The sequence below is a fragment of the Felis catus genome, chromosome A2, assembly GCF_018350175.1.
Source record: "Felis catus isolate Fca126 chromosome A2, F.catus_Fca126_mat1.0, whole genome shotgun sequence".
Lineage (NCBI taxonomy): Eukaryota > Metazoa > Chordata > Mammalia > Carnivora > Felidae > Felis > Felis catus.
The window spans coordinates 14,646,961-14,664,625 of NC_058369.1; the positions used below are offsets into that span (position 1 = coordinate 14,646,961).

At 47.0% G+C, this 17,665-nt stretch overlaps 1 protein-coding gene across 3 annotated transcripts in view; it reads right to left on the bottom strand.

The window, feature by feature from the left end:
- The window catches only part of PBX4 (PBX homeobox 4), a 44,255-nt gene extending 27,674 nt beyond the window's left edge, over window positions 1-16,581 (bottom strand). The window contains exons 1-2 of one of the 3 annotated variants that reach the window (XM_023247888.2): window positions 15,612-15,746; window positions 14,796-14,924 (exon numbers count right to left, since the gene is read on the bottom strand). Coding sequence is in view for 1 of the 3 variants with exons in the window: in XM_003982174.5 (XP_003982223.5) it covers window positions 15,612-15,763 (152 nt within the window). In the remaining 2 variants the exon portion in view is untranslated. Of the gene's footprint in view, window positions 1-14,795; window positions 14,925-15,611; window positions 15,848-16,445 lie in introns of those variants that run through there. The other 2 variants (XM_045048935.1, XM_003982174.5) reach the window with 2 other exon arrangements.
- Between the last annotated feature and the right edge of the window lie 1,084 nt (window positions 16,582-17,665).

A 17,665-nucleotide genomic window follows, 5' to 3' on the forward strand; every position in this document is an offset into this window, starting at 1 on the left:
CTGAAGTCGGACGCTTAACCGACTGCGCCACCCAGGCGCCCCCATTTATTTATTTTTGAGAGAGAGAGCAGGGGAGGGCCAGAGAGAAGGGGAGAAAGAGAATCTCAAGCAGACTCTATGCTGTCAAGTGCAGGGCCTGATGCAGGGCTCAATCACGAACCATGAGCCAAAATCAAGAGTTGGACACTTAGGGGTGCCTGGGTGGCTCAGGCGGTTAAGCATCTGACTTCAGCTCAGGTCATGATCTCACAGTTCAAGGCCCATGTCAGGCTCCTGCTGTCAGCACAGAGCCCACTTTGGATCCTCTGTCCCCCTTTCTCTCTGCTCCCCCCACTCTCGCGTGTTCTCTCTCAAAAATAAACAAATGTTAAAAAAAAAAAAAAAAAAAAAAGCCGAACACTTAACCAACAGATCTACTCAGGCGCCGCAATGCCAAAATTTTATAAAGTGGCTGCACCATTTTCCATTCTCATCAGCAATTAAGATTCTAATTTCTCCGCAACCTCACCCAAACTCATTATTGTCTTTTTTACTATAGCCACACCAGTGGGTGTGAGGCAGTATCTCATTATATTTTTTTGGAATGTTTTGATTTATATTTCTCTAAAGACTAATGACATCGAGCATCTTTTCAGGTTTTCATCGGCCATTCTTTTTTGGGGAAATGTCTATTCGAATTCTTTGCTCATTCTTTAATTGGGTGATGTCTTTTTTATTGTTGAGTTGTAAGAGTTCTTTATATTTTCTGGATACTAGACTCTTAATATATGATTTGCAAGTTTTTTCTCCCATTCTGTGAGTTGTCTTTTTACTTTCTTGACAGTGTCGTTTGAAGCACAAAAGTTTTTCATTTAGTGAAATCCAATTTATCTATTCTTTTGTTGCTTGTGCTTTAGGCATATCTAAAAAAAACCGTTACTTAATTCAAGGTTATGAAGATTTATGCCTATGTTTTCTTCTAAGAGTTTTACAGGGTTAGCTCTTACACTTAGGTATTTGATCCGTTTCATTTTTGTATACGGTGTTAGGTAAGGGTTCAAATGCATTCCTATTTTGTTTGTTTGTTTACTTTTGGGAGAGAGAGAGGAGCTGAGAGAGAGGGAGACAGAGAATCTGAGGCAGACTTGGAGCTGTCAGAGCAGACCCCAGTAGGGGGCTCAAACCCACAAACCATGAAATCACGGCCCGATCCGAAGTCAGATGCTTATGACTGACCCCATCAAATTAATTCTTTTCCATGTGCAGATCCACTTTTCCAGACCATTTGTTGAAGATACCATTCCTTCCCCACTCAACGGTCTTAGCACCCTTGTAGAAAATCAATTGGCCATATATATATATATATATATATATGGGTTTATTTCTGCATTTTCAACTCTATTCCATCGATCTATTGCCTATCTTCAAGTGAACTGCATTTTTAAAAGATCCCCGCGGCTGCTCTGAGACCAGAATGGAAGGCAAGGGGTGGAATGCTAGTCTGAAGGCTACTACAGCTGGAATAGTCCAGAAATACTGCTGGCTTAGGTTAGTTATGGTACTAGACATAAAAAGCAGATAGATCTGGGCTGCCTGGCTGGCTCAGTCAGTGAAGCATGCAACTCGATCTCGGCGTCCTGAGTTCGAGCCCCATGTTGGGCATGGAGACTACTTTAAAAAAAATAGGCAGGTCTCTGACTACAGCAATGAAATCAACAGGACCTCCTGATAAACTGGTGTGGGATTGGGGGAAAGAGGAGATCCAAGGATGACTACTACTAGTTTTTGCATGAAAGGAGACACCATTAACTGCCACAGGGGAGACTGGAAGACAGCAGGTTTAGGGAAGAAGGGTCTGGAAAGCAGAGCTGTGCTTTGATCAGGTTACACTTGAGATTGCTAGGAGCTACCCAAGAGGAGGTATCAGATAGGCAGCCAGGCACATGGACATGGCCTCAAGGTTGGAGATAAGCAATATAAAGATGGGGAGTCCTGGGCATAGAGGTGGCACCTTAAGCCACAAGATTTGAGGAAAGCATCATAAGGGGTAGAGAGAAAGGAGTCCATGCCCCAGACCCAGGCCCGTTGACTTCTAGAAGTCAAGCAGAGAAAAGCCTGCAGAAAAGACGGGGACCGAATTGCCAGTGAGGAGGAACCAAGAAAAACAGTTTCCAGGAGAAAAGAGCAATCTGTGAGAAATACTTAGAGGCAAAGCAATAGAAGAATCCAGAAGAGACCTTGGATTTAGCCACAAGGAGGTCATTGATGACTCAGCAGAGGGAGAAGGTTGGGAGAGAATGGGTGGAGAAGAGGAAGTAGAAGCAGCAACCTCAAATAAAAGAGAGTAAAGAAACACAGGAGGTATTTAAAGAAAAGGTGTGCAGTATGTTTTGTTTTTCTTCTGTATTTTATGATGCTTTGACACCCTGGGGCCGGGAGAAACTGTCCCTCCCAGCACTAGCTAATTCCAGATATACCAAACAGCTTGCCTGAGAGCACGCCTTTCCTGCAAATCCAAATCCTAAGCCCATATGCGTAACCACCTTCTTTATCTACCTCTCAGCACCGGCCAACACTCCTCCTGCCCTAAATTTCCAGATGGCCAGCTAACAATTAGCGACCGCTGCTATCGCCCAGAGCCTGCCATAAGTATTTACACTGCCCAATCTTAAACTTGCTCAAACTCACCTGCCCTGGTTTGCCCATTCCTTCCCTTGGAAATCACACTAAAGATTCTGAGCCATGCTTTCCCTGCACTCCTTCTTTCTCCGGAAGGACTTGGGTGCTTCCCAGTATGGCCCTGCCTCCTCCCCTGGGGAACTGTAAGTAATAAACTTCTTTCAAAGTTGTCTCTATGTCTGTCATCTTACCTTGACTAATTAAAACAAATCCCTGGGGCGCCTGGGTGGCTCAGTCGGTTGAGCGTCCGACTTGGGCTCAGGTCATGATCTCACGGTCTGTGAGTTCAAGCCCCGCGTCGGGCTCTGTGCTGACAGCTCGGAGCCCGGAGCCTGCTTTGGCTTCTGTGTCTCCCTCTCTCTCTCTGCCCCTCCCCTGCTCATGCTCCGTCTCTCTCTGTCTCATAAATGGATAAAACGTTAAAAACAATAATAAAAAAATAAAACAAATCCCAGCTACAAATCAAGATGCGGGGGATAGTCAAGGGACGTTTTTGGTGGTTGTTCTTTGTTGTTAAAGACAGGAGACACTTGCACATGCTTAGACACCAAACAGCCAGTCTAGAGGGAGAACGTGATAACACAAGAGAGTGAGCATAATTGTAATTGTAATGGTGTGTCCGTGTGTCAAAACTTCTGCGAACTCTGAGGAAGTACCGTGCCATCTATTTTAACATTTGCTGTTATTGTGACTTTAAATCTCGTAATGCTATCATCTAAGTACCCATTATTAAAAGACACTGCCAAGGCTGGATAGTGTACCTGAAAATTGGTAACTTCATGACTGAAGTCAAATATGATGAACGCTACGAGGAAGGCCAGACATCTGCCACAGCTCCCTACATCGTCAGTCTACAGGAGCCTCCTTGTTTCTAGGTGCCTTCTAAATTCACCATGCACCCCCCCTCCCCGTGAGATGCATTTCAAAAGGCTAGAGTTGGGGTGCAGGAATCAGGTCCCCGTCTCCGAACCTCAAATACGAAAATGTTTGTGGGGGTTGAGATTTGATCTTCTGCAAATCTAAACCCAAATATTAGTCTTTCTTATGCAGTGCACGGTAACTGATCACACAGGATATTCAGCCTGGAATGTTTTCCTTCTATGGAAGCAGTAGTACCATTAATGAAATGGATTCCAGCTAGAGCTTGTTATCTTCTGTAAATGTAATTCTAAAAATGCGAGGAAAGAAAATGAAGTCAGCCGTTCTGCTTCCTAAAGGGAACTTCAGGAATGTTTATCCCCAGCTCAGTTTTCTGCTTAATAAAACATCGTATTGCAGATACAGGTATAAAGTAACTTCAAAAGAATTTTTTTTAATGTTTATTTTTGAGGGGGCGGGGCAGGGGCAGAGAAAGAGACACACAGAATCTGAAGCAGGCTCCAGGCTCTGAGGTGTACCCCCAACGTGGGGCTTGAACTCATGAACCACAAGATCACGACCTGAGCCAAAGTCGGACGGCTCAACTGACTGAGCCACCCAGGCAGGCACCCCTAAAGTACCTTATAATGCACACAAAGTAATTTCACAGGAGTTTTTGTGGTTTATTATGAAAAGTAAACAAATGTCTAAGCTTTGGGCATGATCTTGGCCTAGAGGTGATCAAGCAGCTGACAGCAAACCATCAATGACGATGTAAAAAAAGTGGGGACAGTCCAGCACATTCACAGCATTACCAAAGGGGATGAACTTATGTGATGGACATTCTGAAGGTGACTCCCAATGAGTATAATCCTCTTTCCTTGTTCGGGCAGAACCTGTGACTTGCAAAGTGGCAAAGATGATGAGACAGTCTTTCCCATGCTTATGTTACATTATCTACAGCTCCATCTAAGCGGACTAGACAGCATCACCTGTGGGCCCTGAAGCCAGCTGCCATGTGGTGAGAGCTGGTGGCAGGACTACAGGTAGCCCCGGCTGTCAGCTAGCAAGAGAACAGGAACCTCAGTCCCATAACTGCAAGGAACTGAATTCTGCCAACAATCCCACAAGATGGAAGAGAACCCTAAGCTCCACATAGGACCACAGCCCAGCCAGCATCTTGACTATAGCCTTGGGAGACCCTGAGCAGAGGTCCCAGCTCAGCCGTGCCCAGATTCCTGACCCATGGAAACTGAGATCGCAAATGTTATGTTGTTTCAAACCGCTAGGCTTACTTTTAAAAAATTCTTTAAAAAAAAGAGGGAGGCACCTGGGTGGCTCAGTTGGTTAAGCATCTGACTTCAGCTCAGGTCATGATCTCACGGTTCATGAGTTCAAGCCTCGCATTGGGGTCTGTGCTGACAGCACAGAGCCTGCTTGAGACTCTCTATCTCCCTCTCTCTCTCTCTGCTCCTCTTTGACTCTCTCTCTTTGAGAGAGAGAAGTCTCTCTCAAAATAAATAAATAAACTTCAAAAATTCTTTAAAAAATACCACTAGGGGGGCGCCTGGGTGGCTCAGTCAGTTAAGCATCTGACTTTGACTCAGGTCATGATCTCATGGTTTGTGGGATCAAGCCCTGCATCAGGCTCTGTGCTGACAGCCTGGACCCTGCTTCAGATTCTGTGCCTCCCTCTCTCTCTGCCCTTCCCCCACCCTGTTTCTCTCTCTCTCTCTCTCTCTCTCTCTCTCTCTCTCTCTCTCTCTCAAAAAAAATGAATAAATGTTAAAAAAAAATAAGTAAAGATACTTTTGAGGCTCTTTCTAAACTAAATTAAAACAAAGCAACACTGTGAATATCCTTTTAAAACCAATGCTAAGAAATCTATAGCAAAACTGAGTCATATAAGAATCACTCCAGAAAATGAAAGCACAGAGGTTTATCCTCCCTAACCTCATTTATTCAATATTTATAGGACTTTTACTTTGGAACAACTATATGCTGGTCACTATATCAGGAGAAAGGAACATGGAAATGAAAAGAACATAAGCCACATTCTGGCTTCTACTACCAGTATATTATAGCTCCTAATTTTAGCTGGAACTTACTTTACTTTTCCAAATTATGGAACAATCTACTTTCCTTAACAAGGTATCATTTTAAATTACCAGGGAATTTAAAGATTTACTGAGATTTAAAGATATACTGAGATATATTCTTCTTCATAGAACAGGATACTTCTTGAAAAATCTTCCCTGAGAGCAATAATGATTCTAATGCCTTAACCAAAGATGGAATAGGATCTCCTTAATTATTCTCATTTCTAGAAAGATTTGTTCAGCTGACAAAAACAGTCAACAATATTATGTACCTCCCAGAGACAGACCTAGGTACAGAACAAAAATTAGAAGACATGATGGGGTACATGGGTGGCTCAGTTGGTTCAGCATCCAACTTCGGCTCAAGTCATGATCTCATAGTTTGTGAGTTCGAGCCCCACATAGGGCTCTGTGCTGACAGCTCAGAGCCTGAAGCCCGCTTCGGATTCTGTGTCTTCCTCTCTCTCTGTCACTCTCCCGCTCACATGCTCTCTCTCTCAAAAATAAACATTAAATTTTTTTTTTTTAATTAGAAGACATGAATTCTTAAGTAATAGAACTTCGATGGAAAGCCTAGAAATTCACAGAGGGTCCCAAGTTCCAGGAAGGAACAGCAGCCCAGGACTCAGAGGCCAGCATTTCAAAATAAGGTTCTCTGTAACAGTGAAATTGGGAAAAATCAATCCATTAACGGAAGCCATCAATCACTGGTAAAGGTCACTCTAAAAGCAAACACAAAAGCAAAAAGCCAAAAATGGTTAGATGAGTCGGGGTTGAGATTATATATGGATATCCAAGGTCAACCATGGAAATTATTACAGTAATTTAGCAAAATGAAACCTTGGATCAGGAGCTAGTTTGGGCACTAAAAAAAGGGGGGGGGGATTCTTTCACATGACACAAGAAAACAAGCTGCAGAACTTGAATAAAGGAATGACCTTTAAAATGAATAAATTTAAGTCTGTGAAAAGCTCATTATAATGTCCTTATTTCTTAATTTGTCCCTGGACTGGTTACAGTCAATACTACTGCTAAATTTCTTACTCAAAACCACAACTTCTGGTCTCTCCCCTGCTCAAAAAGGTGGTATGACTTCTCACTCCCTGCTTTAATCAATTCTAGCCCCTTAGCAAGGCATTCAAGGCTCTTCACCAGCTTCTCTTTGACCCTCTCCCTCCTCTGTACTTGGGGAAGTCCTACTCCTCTTTTATGCGCAAGACTCTGATGGGTGGCCTGTCCCATCCTGGATTCCTTACTCCTCCCCTGCTCCATTCCCTTTATTTATTATTTAAAAATTTTAACCTTTATTTATTTTTGAGGGGGAGAGAGAGAGAGACAGAGAGAGAGAGAGAGAGAGAGAGAGAGAGAGAGAGAGAGAGAGAGAGAACATGAGTGGGGGAGAGGCAGAGAGAGAGGGAGACACAGAATCTCAAGTAGGCTCCAGGCTCTGAGGTGTCAGCCCAGAGCCTGACACAGGGCTTGAACTCATGAACCATGAGATCATGACCCCAGCCAAAATTAGACACTTAACCAACTGATCCACCCGGGTGCCCCTGTGAAACTTTTCTAAAATATTCTGCATGTTGCTTTACTTAATAAAACCGCTTCAAAAGGGATTTTGCTGTGACCTTAGATTTTAGATAGCTTTTAGGAAATTGTTTTAAAACCAACAAAATTCAACTCTTAGGGAAAGTACTCCAAAGACAGCAAGACTTTCCTTTGGCACTAGACCAAGCCAAGCTAAGCATGTTAATCCTAAGAGCAAAGCTAAAACCTACAAGCAGGCTAAGAAGAGAGTGCTGTCACTAAGTGGGTGGGATCTAATGAACCTTCTTAAGATTGATGAAAAGAAAAACTTCAACTCTGAAGTTCTACTTCCCAGGTTTGGACAAGTAGATCCCATCTGGCTAATACTATCTAGCTTTGGGAAATTCCAAACCATAAATTCCTCCTCTGACTCCCCACATGCTTTGAACAGGCATGCTGAAAACCAAATGCTCACTGACATGCATTCCAGAACTAGAATACTAAATACAGGGACATAGATCTTTAGAAAAGGGGCACACCATTCAGTTGACAGTTTATGCTTTGCCACTTGTGTAAGTTCTAAAGATAGTCAAAATTAGATCTTTTTTTTTAACATTTTTTTTATTTTTGAGACAGAAACAGAGCATGCATGGGGGAGGGGCAGAGAAAAGAGAGAGACACAGAATCGGAAGCAGGCTCCAGGCTCTGAGCCATCAGCCCAGAGCCGGACGCGGGGCTTGAACCCACGGACCGCGAGGTCGTGACCTGAGCTGAAGTTGGACGCCTAACCAACTGAGCCACCGAGGCGCCCCATAGATCATCTTTTTTTATTTAACAACTAAAATTTAGTCCATATTATAGGCAATGTCAATCTGCAGAAATACTGGAGGAATTAAGAAAGTCGTACAAATTTCTACTAGTAGAAAATATCTAGCATGTCGTATATGTAAAAGTCAAATTAAAAAATTCAGGGCACCTGGATGGCTTAGTTGGTTAAGCACCTGACTTCGGTTCAGGTCATGATCTCATGGTTTGTGGGTTTGAGCCCTGTGTCAGGCTTCCTGCTGACAGCTCAGAGCCTGGAGCCTGCTTCAGATTCTGTGTCTCCCTCTCTTTCTTCCTCTCCCGACTCGCCCTGTCTCTGTCTCTGTCTGTCTCTCCCTCTCTTTCTGCCCCTCCCCCACTTGCCCTGTGTCTCAAAAAATAAATAAATATTAAAAAAAAAAAACAAAAAACGATGGGGCGCCTGGTGGCTCAGTCAGTAAGCATATGACTTCAGCTCACGTCACAATCTCATGGTTAGTGAGTTCGAGCCCCGTATGGAGTTCTGTGCTGATAGATCAGAGCCTGGAGCCTGCTTCAGATTCTGTGTCTCCCTCTCTCTCTGCCCCTCCTCCGATGGTGCGCTGTCTCTGTCTCTCTCTCTCTCTCTTTCTCAAAAATAAATAAACATTAAAAAAATAGAAACTAAATAAAAGAAAAAATTCAGAGAGGGGTGCCTGGGTGGCTCGGTCGGTTAAGCGTCCAACTTCAGCTCAGGTCATGATCTCATGGTTTGAGTTTGAGCCTCACACTGGGCTCTGTGCTGACAGCAGAGAGTCTGCTAGGGATTCTCTGTCCCTCATCTTTCTCCGCCCCTCCCCCACCCATTCTGTCTCAAAATAAACTTTAAAAAAGAAAAAATTCAGAGAAATCTCTTCCTAAGAAAAATTGTGAAGGTCTTTAATTGGAGTAGTACCTGTTATGTTGCCTAAAAGCCAACTTCTAAATGTGATCTTTATAGTTTCAAATACATCACCCCATATACCAAATTGCCTGCTTCTAAACAAATACAACAGTGACCATTCTCCATCATATCTTTATTCACTATATATAAAGGGTTTTTGCCCTAAGAACCTATTCCCATCCCCCAGCAGTCACTTGCTATTACACTCAAGTTCTACAAACACAAATCTGGGCTGTGGTTTTTTGTTTTTAATTTTTTTAATGTTTATTTTTGAGAGAGAGACAGAGAGTGAGCAGGAGAGGGACAGAGAGGGAGATTGGGGGACACAGGATCTGAAGCAGGCTCCAAGCTCTGAGCTGTCAGCACAGAGCCCAATGCAGGGCTCAAACTCACAAACCGTGAGATCGTGACCTGAGCCGAAGTTGGACACTTAACCAACTGAACCACCCAGGCACCCCTGGGCTGTGGTTTTATAGACACTATAAAGGAAATACAGAAACAACCCTGGAACTTCCACAACCTGATTTCCTTAGGTTGAAATGGAAACAGACCCTGAAACAACAGGGTGTTATGGCCCCAAGCCAAGATTTTCATTAAGAAGAAAAAAAAATCAACTATTTCCTGAATTTTATTTGTTCACTTTGAATGTTCTTTCCATATTAAGTAGGCAAAACAATGCTAATATGTGACCCTTGTGATTAATTTAAAATCCATTATGCCCACCAACACAACTTAAGCTCCAAAATAAATTCATTTGTCAGATTAACCAACTATTATGTAAACTGATTCATGAAAATAGGAATAAATGGGACACTATTATCTCCACTCTTGAGAGCCTGACCTCTCCAAGTGTGCTTTGGGATCCAATGCACTGGCACCCTTGGGAGCTTGTTAGAAATGTGGACTCTTGGGCTCCATTGGGACCTGCTACATTAGAACTTCCATTGCAATAAGATTCCCACAGAAATTTTCTCCATGTCCAGCCTGGGAAGAACTGCTCTAAAACACCACTATTCAGTATTTTCTGCAATTTTGGAAATGTTTTCTCTCTGTCCTAATATGGTAGCCACTCGTTACATGTAGCTACTGAGCACTTGAAATGTAGCTAGTGCGACTGAGAGACTGTTTAATTTTATTTAATTTTAATTCATTTTAATATAAAAAGACACATAGAGGGGCGCCTGGGTGGCTCAGTCGGTTGAGCGTCTGAGCATCCCACTTTGACTCAGGTCATGATCTCACGGTTTGTGGGGTCGAGCCCCGTGTAGGGCTCTGGGCTGACAGCTCAGAGCCTGGAGCCTGCTTCAGACTCTGTGTCTGTCTCTTTCTCTCTCTCTCTGCCCCTCGCCTGCTCGCACTCTGTCCCCGTCGCTCTCTCTCAAAAATAAATAAACATTAAAAAAAGTTTTTTAATAAAAAATAAAAATAAAAGACACATAGTGAGTGACTACCACATTGACTGGTACAGCTATCTGGGGAGTCAGCGTACACCTACAAGCAAAGGGTCAAGAAGTGACCACTGCAGCCAAACCCGCCAATCCAGCAACACATAACACAATTCACGCAGAACGACTTGAAGGCCAGTCCTCTTCAGCTGCCTCTCCCAGAACATCAGGTATGGAGCATGAATTTCCAGTAACATTTTTTTTTTTTTAATTTACTTTGAGAGAGAGAGAGAGAGCACAAGTGGGGGAGGAACAAGAGAGGGAGAGAGAGAGAATCCCAAGCAGGTTCTGCACTGTCAGCACAGAGCCTGATGCGGGGCTCGAACCCATGAACTGTGAGATCATGACCTGAGAGCTGAAATCAAGAGTTGGATGCTTAACTGTCTGAGCCACCCAGGTGCTCCTGGAGAATGAATCTCCAGATGACACTGTGACCATTCTGCTTCCTTTCTCCATCAGGTTTCCAAAATTAACCCCTCAGCTCTAGAGTTTTCATACTAATTTCTTAGAAATCTCACTACTAGATAAAAAACGAGTCGATCAGCCTTTGATAAGAGGCAGCTTCCTGGCTCTGAGTCCTGAGGATCCCCGAGGGTATGGTACCTGAACAAACCGGTGGGGGTGGGGAGTGGGAGAGGGCCCAGAGCTTGCAACAGATTTTTATGACTCAAACACTGGCTAAAGACCCTGGGAGGAGGGAAGAATTTTGGAGCCTGACAGTCTTGACAAAAGAGCCCTCATAATAACCCTCATAAACTCCTCATAAAGGTAGTCATAGAAGCAAATGAAATAGCCTATGTAGAAACTGTAAAATGTTGTAAAATTTATTATTATAAAAAAACAAGGCTATGCATGATAGAGCAAAATAGTCAGAGTGCCTGGGTGGCTCAGTAGGTTAAGCGTCTGACTCAATTTCCGCTCAGGTCATGATCCCACAGTTCGTGGGAGAGAGCCTCATTTCGGGCTCCGTGCTGACAGTGCAGAGTCTGCTTGGGATTCTCTCTCTCTCTCTGCCCCTCTCCCTGCTCATGCTCTCTTTCTCAAAATAAATAAATAAACTTAAAAAAAAAAAAAAAAGACAAAATACTCAGACAAACCTTGGCAAATGAGATAAAATTTTCTACCTTACTGGTTTCATACAAAAAAAGGGGCACCTGGCTGGCTCAGTCGGTACAGCATGTGACTCTTGATCTCAGAGTTGTGAGTTCAAGTCCCATGGTGGGTATAGAGATTACTTAAAAATAAAATCTTAAGGGGCGCCTGGGTGGCTCAGTCACTTAAGCGTCCAACTTCGGCTCGGGTCATGATCTCACGACTCGTGACTTCAAGCCCGGCGTTGGGCTCTGTGCTGACAGCTCAGTCTGCTAGGGATCCTGCTTCGGATTCCGTGTCTCCCTCTCTCTCTCTGCCCCTCCCCTGTTCACGCTCTGTCTCTCTCAAAGATGAATAAACTTAAAAAAATTTTTAAAATAAAAACAAAATCTTAACAAGAAAGAAATGAGGACATCATCAGTAAACAGTTCCAAATCAGAAAATGCAGAACTGCCCCTTCTCGAGGAAGAGCTTAGAATATAGCTGAAGGTCAGAAGATCATTTGAGAAGACTGGTTATCCCTCACGTAGTAGAAAGTACCCAGTTGACTCAGGCTGAATCTAAACTAAGACAGTATATTCCAAAGTCCCCACACTCCACTATCCGTGTAGCCCAGAGGAAGAACAATACACAGTTCACTATTCTAAGACTATTCAGCTACAATGACACAATGAACAACGCACAAGCACTTGCAGCTGCCTTTGAATAATGAAGGTTTAAAGAGAGTAGGTGTGCTTTCCCTCTTTTTTTTTTTTTTTAACATTTATTTATTTTTGAGACAGAGAGAGACAGAGCATGAACGGGGGAGGGGCAGAGAGAGAGGCAGACACAGAATCGGAAGCAGGCTCCAGGCTCCGAGCCATCAGCCCAGAGCCTGACGCGGGGCTCGAACTCACGGACCGCGAGATCGTGACCTGAGCTGAAGTCGGATGCTCAACCGACTGAGCCACCCAGGCGCCCCTGCTTTCCCTCTTTAAACACACCTGTGGGGCACCTGCGTGGCTCAGTCGATTAAGCATCTGATTTCAGCTTAGGTCACGATCTCGCGGTCCGTGAGTTCGAGCCCCGCGTCGGGCTCTGGGCTGACGCTCGGAGCCTGGAGCCTGCTTCGGATTCTGTGTCTCCCTCTCTTTGCCCCTCCCCTGCTCACACTCGGTCTCTCTCAAAAATGAATAAATGTTAAAAAAAAATTAAAACAAAAACAAAACACATTTGTGGTGACCAAATAGTTTGAAAGGGCTGCACATCTGAGATGAAAAATTCTTTCTTGCTAGACAGTTGAGCTAAACTGACTCCAGGGCCTATGAAGGGGTCAGCAGGGGTACTGAGAGAGGGCAGGGTCAGAAAGACTTGCAAAAGCCTCACCCAGTTGCCTGATCAGGACAGACAAGATCTGTTTCCCCTCTTGAGTTGGTCATCTACCAGGCTGCAGAGTTTACTATGAGGAAAAGACCCACCCAAGTTGTTTGCTCCAGAGTAGAACTAACGTTGCACTAGCGGACTGAAGACTGTGTCTGGAGTTGAGTGACTTTTAAATGACTTGGGTGAGTTCAGGTAAAGGCTACATCCAAAGAAACGGGGGCAGATCAGAAGCTACCAAGTCTCAAAAGAAAAGCCCCAGGGGCCTTTTTACCTCAAAAAGAAACCAGGAACCACTTATGCAACAATCAAGTTGCCTTGCATGTATAATGCCTCACTATTCAATTTGCTAGTCTTAAAAGAAAAAAAAAAAAGCTGCCTTCAAGATTAACAAGGAATGGGGTGCCTGGGTGGCTCAGTCAGTAAAGCATCTGACTTCAGCTCAGGTCATAATCTCCCAGTTCATGGCTTCAAGCCCTGTGTCCGGCTCTGTGCTGACCGCTCAGAGCCTGGAGCCTCCTTCAGATTCTGTGTCTCCCTCTCTTTCTCTGCTCCTCCCCCACTCACGTCTGTCTCTCTCTCTCTCAAAAACAAATCTATAAATTTAAAAAGCATTTAAAAATTAAAAAAAAAAAAGGATACCAAGGAAGAGGGGTGCCTGGGTCACTCAGTTGGTTAAGTGTCAGACTCTTGGTTTGGGTTCAGGTCATGACCTCATGGTTTCATGAGCGCTGAGTTTCATGAGTGCTGAGAGTGCAGAGCCTGCTTGGGATTCTGTCTCCCTCTCTCTCTGCCCCTCTCTCACTTGCACTCCCTCTCAAAATAAATAAACTTAAAAGAAAAAAAAAAAGAATAGCAAGGGAGAGGCGGCTGATTGCACGCCATTCTAAAGCCTATCTAGGGGAAGTCTGGATTGCTATAAGAAAAAAAAAAAAAAAACCCAGCAGCCATGGGGCTGTGATAGGGTGACAGATGCTTGAGGAAGGCCACACCTGAGCAGAGTTCACTCCTTAAGCAGCTCCCTACCTAGAAGAGAAGGAACTCAGGGAGCTCCACAAACACCCAAAGCGCTGCCTCTGTGGTTCCTTGGGTGTGAAGAGCCCATTTCCCCCTCCTGAGCTTTCCAGAATCTTAAGTGCCACAAACTTTACTATATGCTCATTGTGCACAGTCCTGGGAATACACAGGAAAATATGACAAAGCCTCTGCCCTCAGACTAGCCTAGCAGACAGGGGATCACACAAGGGCACCCTCTCCTGGCCCAGCTCTTTTTTTTCCAGGTGTCGGGGATCACCTCTATTCAGTGCACACCCATTACGACAATGATTTATAATTAGTCTCCCACACCCCCTACTTCTCAATGAGCTCTGATGGGGCAGAGAGGGTCTTAGCCATCTTGGTTTCGCCAGCACCTAGCACAACGCCCCCCAAAGTAGAATGAACATAGGGAGGTGGGGGGAGAACACTCTTAACTTTCCAGATAGAGGCTATGAACCTGCAGAGCGTGGACGATCCACAAGAAGCAAAGGAGACAAAGTCTCACGAACAATGCATGCCATATCCACCTTTTCTTCGCCTCCTCCTTCCCGTGGCTGCTGCTCACTTGGCTTTGGCATAACCCCTCCTCACTACGCGGCTCTACTGACTGTATACACAGTCCATACCACCAGACCCTGGCCCCATCCTCAGGGACCACCCTTCACCCCAAAGAACAGGCCCCATTCAGCGAGGCCTCATCCTCCAAAAGGACTTCAGTCCTTTCCTATTTTCTAACAACTCGAGAAGGCCCCAAACACAACGGGCTGCCTTGTGAAGCAGATGCTACCACTCCTCACTGGCTGACAAGCGGTGGGCGGAGGGAAGTAGGGCAGGTGGTCTTAAACCCGCTGTGATTTTTCCCACTGCAACTGAAAGAAAACCCAAACTCCTTCCTGAGACGTGTAGGCCGCGTGCGATCTGGTTCCAACCCCTCTCCGAACTGAACCCAGGACTTTCAGTCTCTGGCTGCGTTTCCTTCCAGCTCTTTCTCACCTGGAGCCCTCTGAAAGTGCTGTGTCCTCTACACCTGACTTCGCACAGGATGCCGTCGCTTTTCTTAGACTTCCTCTCACGAGGTGGACTTGGTGTTTGCTACTCACTTTCTCTTCCTCAAACTATGAGCTTGAGAGCAAGGGCTACGTCAGCACCCAGCTGGGGGTCCCACACATGGTTAAGTGTCTAATAAAACTTTGCTGCTTTCATAAAACGGGGGACCGCCATCCCTCCCCCCGGCTCCCCCACCATCCTTTTTTTTCCGGATGGTTCCCGCACCAGGTCACCCCCATCACTTGCAACCTGAGTCCCACTGCCCACAACCCACTCTCCGTTATCTGCCTTCACAACTTCCCACCTCGTAAACCCCACGAATGCATCCATTTAGCTGTCCACCTCTCGGCCCTTACACCCCCCCAGCTCCCCTCTTAACCCTTTACATTCCATAAACCCCCAAACTGCTTTTCACCATATACCTCCCCATCCACAGACCCCCCTTAAACCCATCCCTCTCGCCCCAGGACAAGCTCCTAAAACCCATCACCTGCTGCTTAACCCCGTAAGCCTTTCAGTCCGTCGCATTTTAACCTCATAAATCCCTTCGGCCTCAGAACCACCCCCCCACCCCGCTTTCAGTCCTCCCTGAGCCCCCACATCTCCCCTCCCAGCTCCCCGCCCAGAGATGCACCCCAAGCTCTCACTGTGCACCGTCCTCACTCCTCAGGCCCCCTGTCAACTTGGCCCTGGCCCCGCGGCCCGCCCCCTTCACTCCCGCGACTTTGGGCGGCCCAGGCCCCCGTCGCGCCCGCGCAGCACCTGGCCTGCGCCTCCTCCAGGCTCTGGTCGGTGATGGCCATGATCTGCTGCAGGACCTCGCCTGTGTCGGGGCCTGGTGGGGGCCCGGGCGGCGGGCGGCGCAGGGCCGGGAGAGGCGGCGCGGGGCGCTGCGGGCGCGGCGGGGAGTCCATGGGCGGCGGGACCGGGGAGGCGCCGAGGAGGAGCGGGCCCGCTCACAAAAGCGCCGCAGCCAACCACCGCCACCCGCGCGCACCGGGCGCGCGCGCGCCCAAGCCCCACCCCTCACCGCCGCCGCCAGCCAACCGCCGCCAGCCAGGCCGCCGCGCACCGCCCACAGACACGCCCCTAACTGCCCCTTGCAACGGCCCGGGACTCGGTGGGGAGTTGCCGAGGCAACGGCTCTTCCCGTCCTCACTCTCCTCCCGGCCGAGGAAGGGCGACCACTGCTTCGCTCTGCTTCAGAGGCTCCCCGCCCCGCCATGTCCACCTCCCTCACCTGCTCAGAACGACTCCTGCTTAGAGACCTTAATCTTTCTTGGGGCCCCTCATGTCTCCTCAGAGCCCCCGCACCTCCCTCAGAGAACTCCAGCATTTTTCCTCAAGAGACCCTCAAGTCTCCTCAGAGACCATCCCCGCTACCTCCTCACGCCCTCTACTCCCCACCAGAGCCCCCACCCCTCCTCAGAGCCCCCATTCCTCCTGAAGAGCCTCCACTCCTCAACGGTCCCCACTCTTCCTCAGTGGCCCCCGTGTCCCAGACACCCCCCGCCCTCCTCAGAGTACCCCACTCTTCAGGCCACCCCTTCCTTTCTCAGAAATCCCTATGATTCTCAGATCCTCGCCAACATTCACCATTCATCTCCAGAAGCCCTAACACCCAGTCCCCTAATGGTCCCCTCAGTCTCGGCCCGTAGATGGGCACTAGGGCTCCTGGCCTCCCGGCGCTTCCCTCTAGAGCTTTCCACGCGGGGTGCAGTTGTGTGTGGTGATGGTGGCTGGAGGGTTTGAAGTGAGTGATTTTCTCGGCTGCAGAAATCAATTCTCTTTTCAAGGTCTGGCTGACGAGTGATCGCCCGTTGATTCACTCTCTCCATCTACTCCGGTCTGGGCCTTCAAAACCCTAGCACGCGGTCACTGAGCTACTGAAGGATGCTTCCTGAGGGTCCGCTCTGAGGTGTACCCACCCCAAGTAAGAGTGGATGTCCACAGGTCTTTTGTTTCAAACCACCAGACCTCACAGCGTCAGAGAAGGCTCATCGTGTGAGAGAAAAGGAACGGACTGGACACGAATCACTTCTCCGAAGTCACAGGACCTGCTGGAGCCCGTTTTTCTCTGAGGACAGATTCGAGACGCAGGCTCCTCAAGGGTCCTCAGTCCCTCTGGAAACCCTTCAGGCCAAGGCCCATCTTCTCATTGCCGCTGGAGAGGAAACACAGTCACCCTGTCTGGTGTGACTGGATTGGAGGACCCCAAAGAGGACGGCAGGGAATGGAAATGAGTGATGCGGGATGTGAAGAACCCCTTTGGAAGCTCCCCGATTAAGGAAACCTGCCACTTGGCCCCAGTAAGAGGAAGTACTAGAAGTTGTGGCGACCACGACCGTTGTCAGGGCAACAGCTGTTGCCCTGTACAAAAGTTCAGCAGCCCTGTACATGAAACCTCAAAGTTGTTTGTAATTTCAATGTCTCTCAGAGAACAGTGGGGGCGGAGGGTTGAAAGCTTTAGGGGCCAAAACTTGCATGGCGGAGACACCTACAGAAGAAGGAAAAATCGATGCGACAAGATGCCAAAGGAGACCAGAGGAGTGTGGGTTAGAGCCCGGAGGATACTAGTGCGCGAGCGGCCAGCTCAGAGCAAGTGAAACTTAAAAACTGCCTTTGGGAGGCCATTTGGGGTCCCCACCCCATACGAAGTGGCTTTGGCACCTAAAGTGACATGTCTGTCCAGTGGGCCTGGAGTCCCGCAGAGGCAAGGGCTGCCTTTCATGGGCCTGTGCCCAGGCATAAGGTGGGAGGGTCATCATCTCTGGAGATTTCAGGCCTCAGGCCCTAGAAGACATGTTGCCCACCTC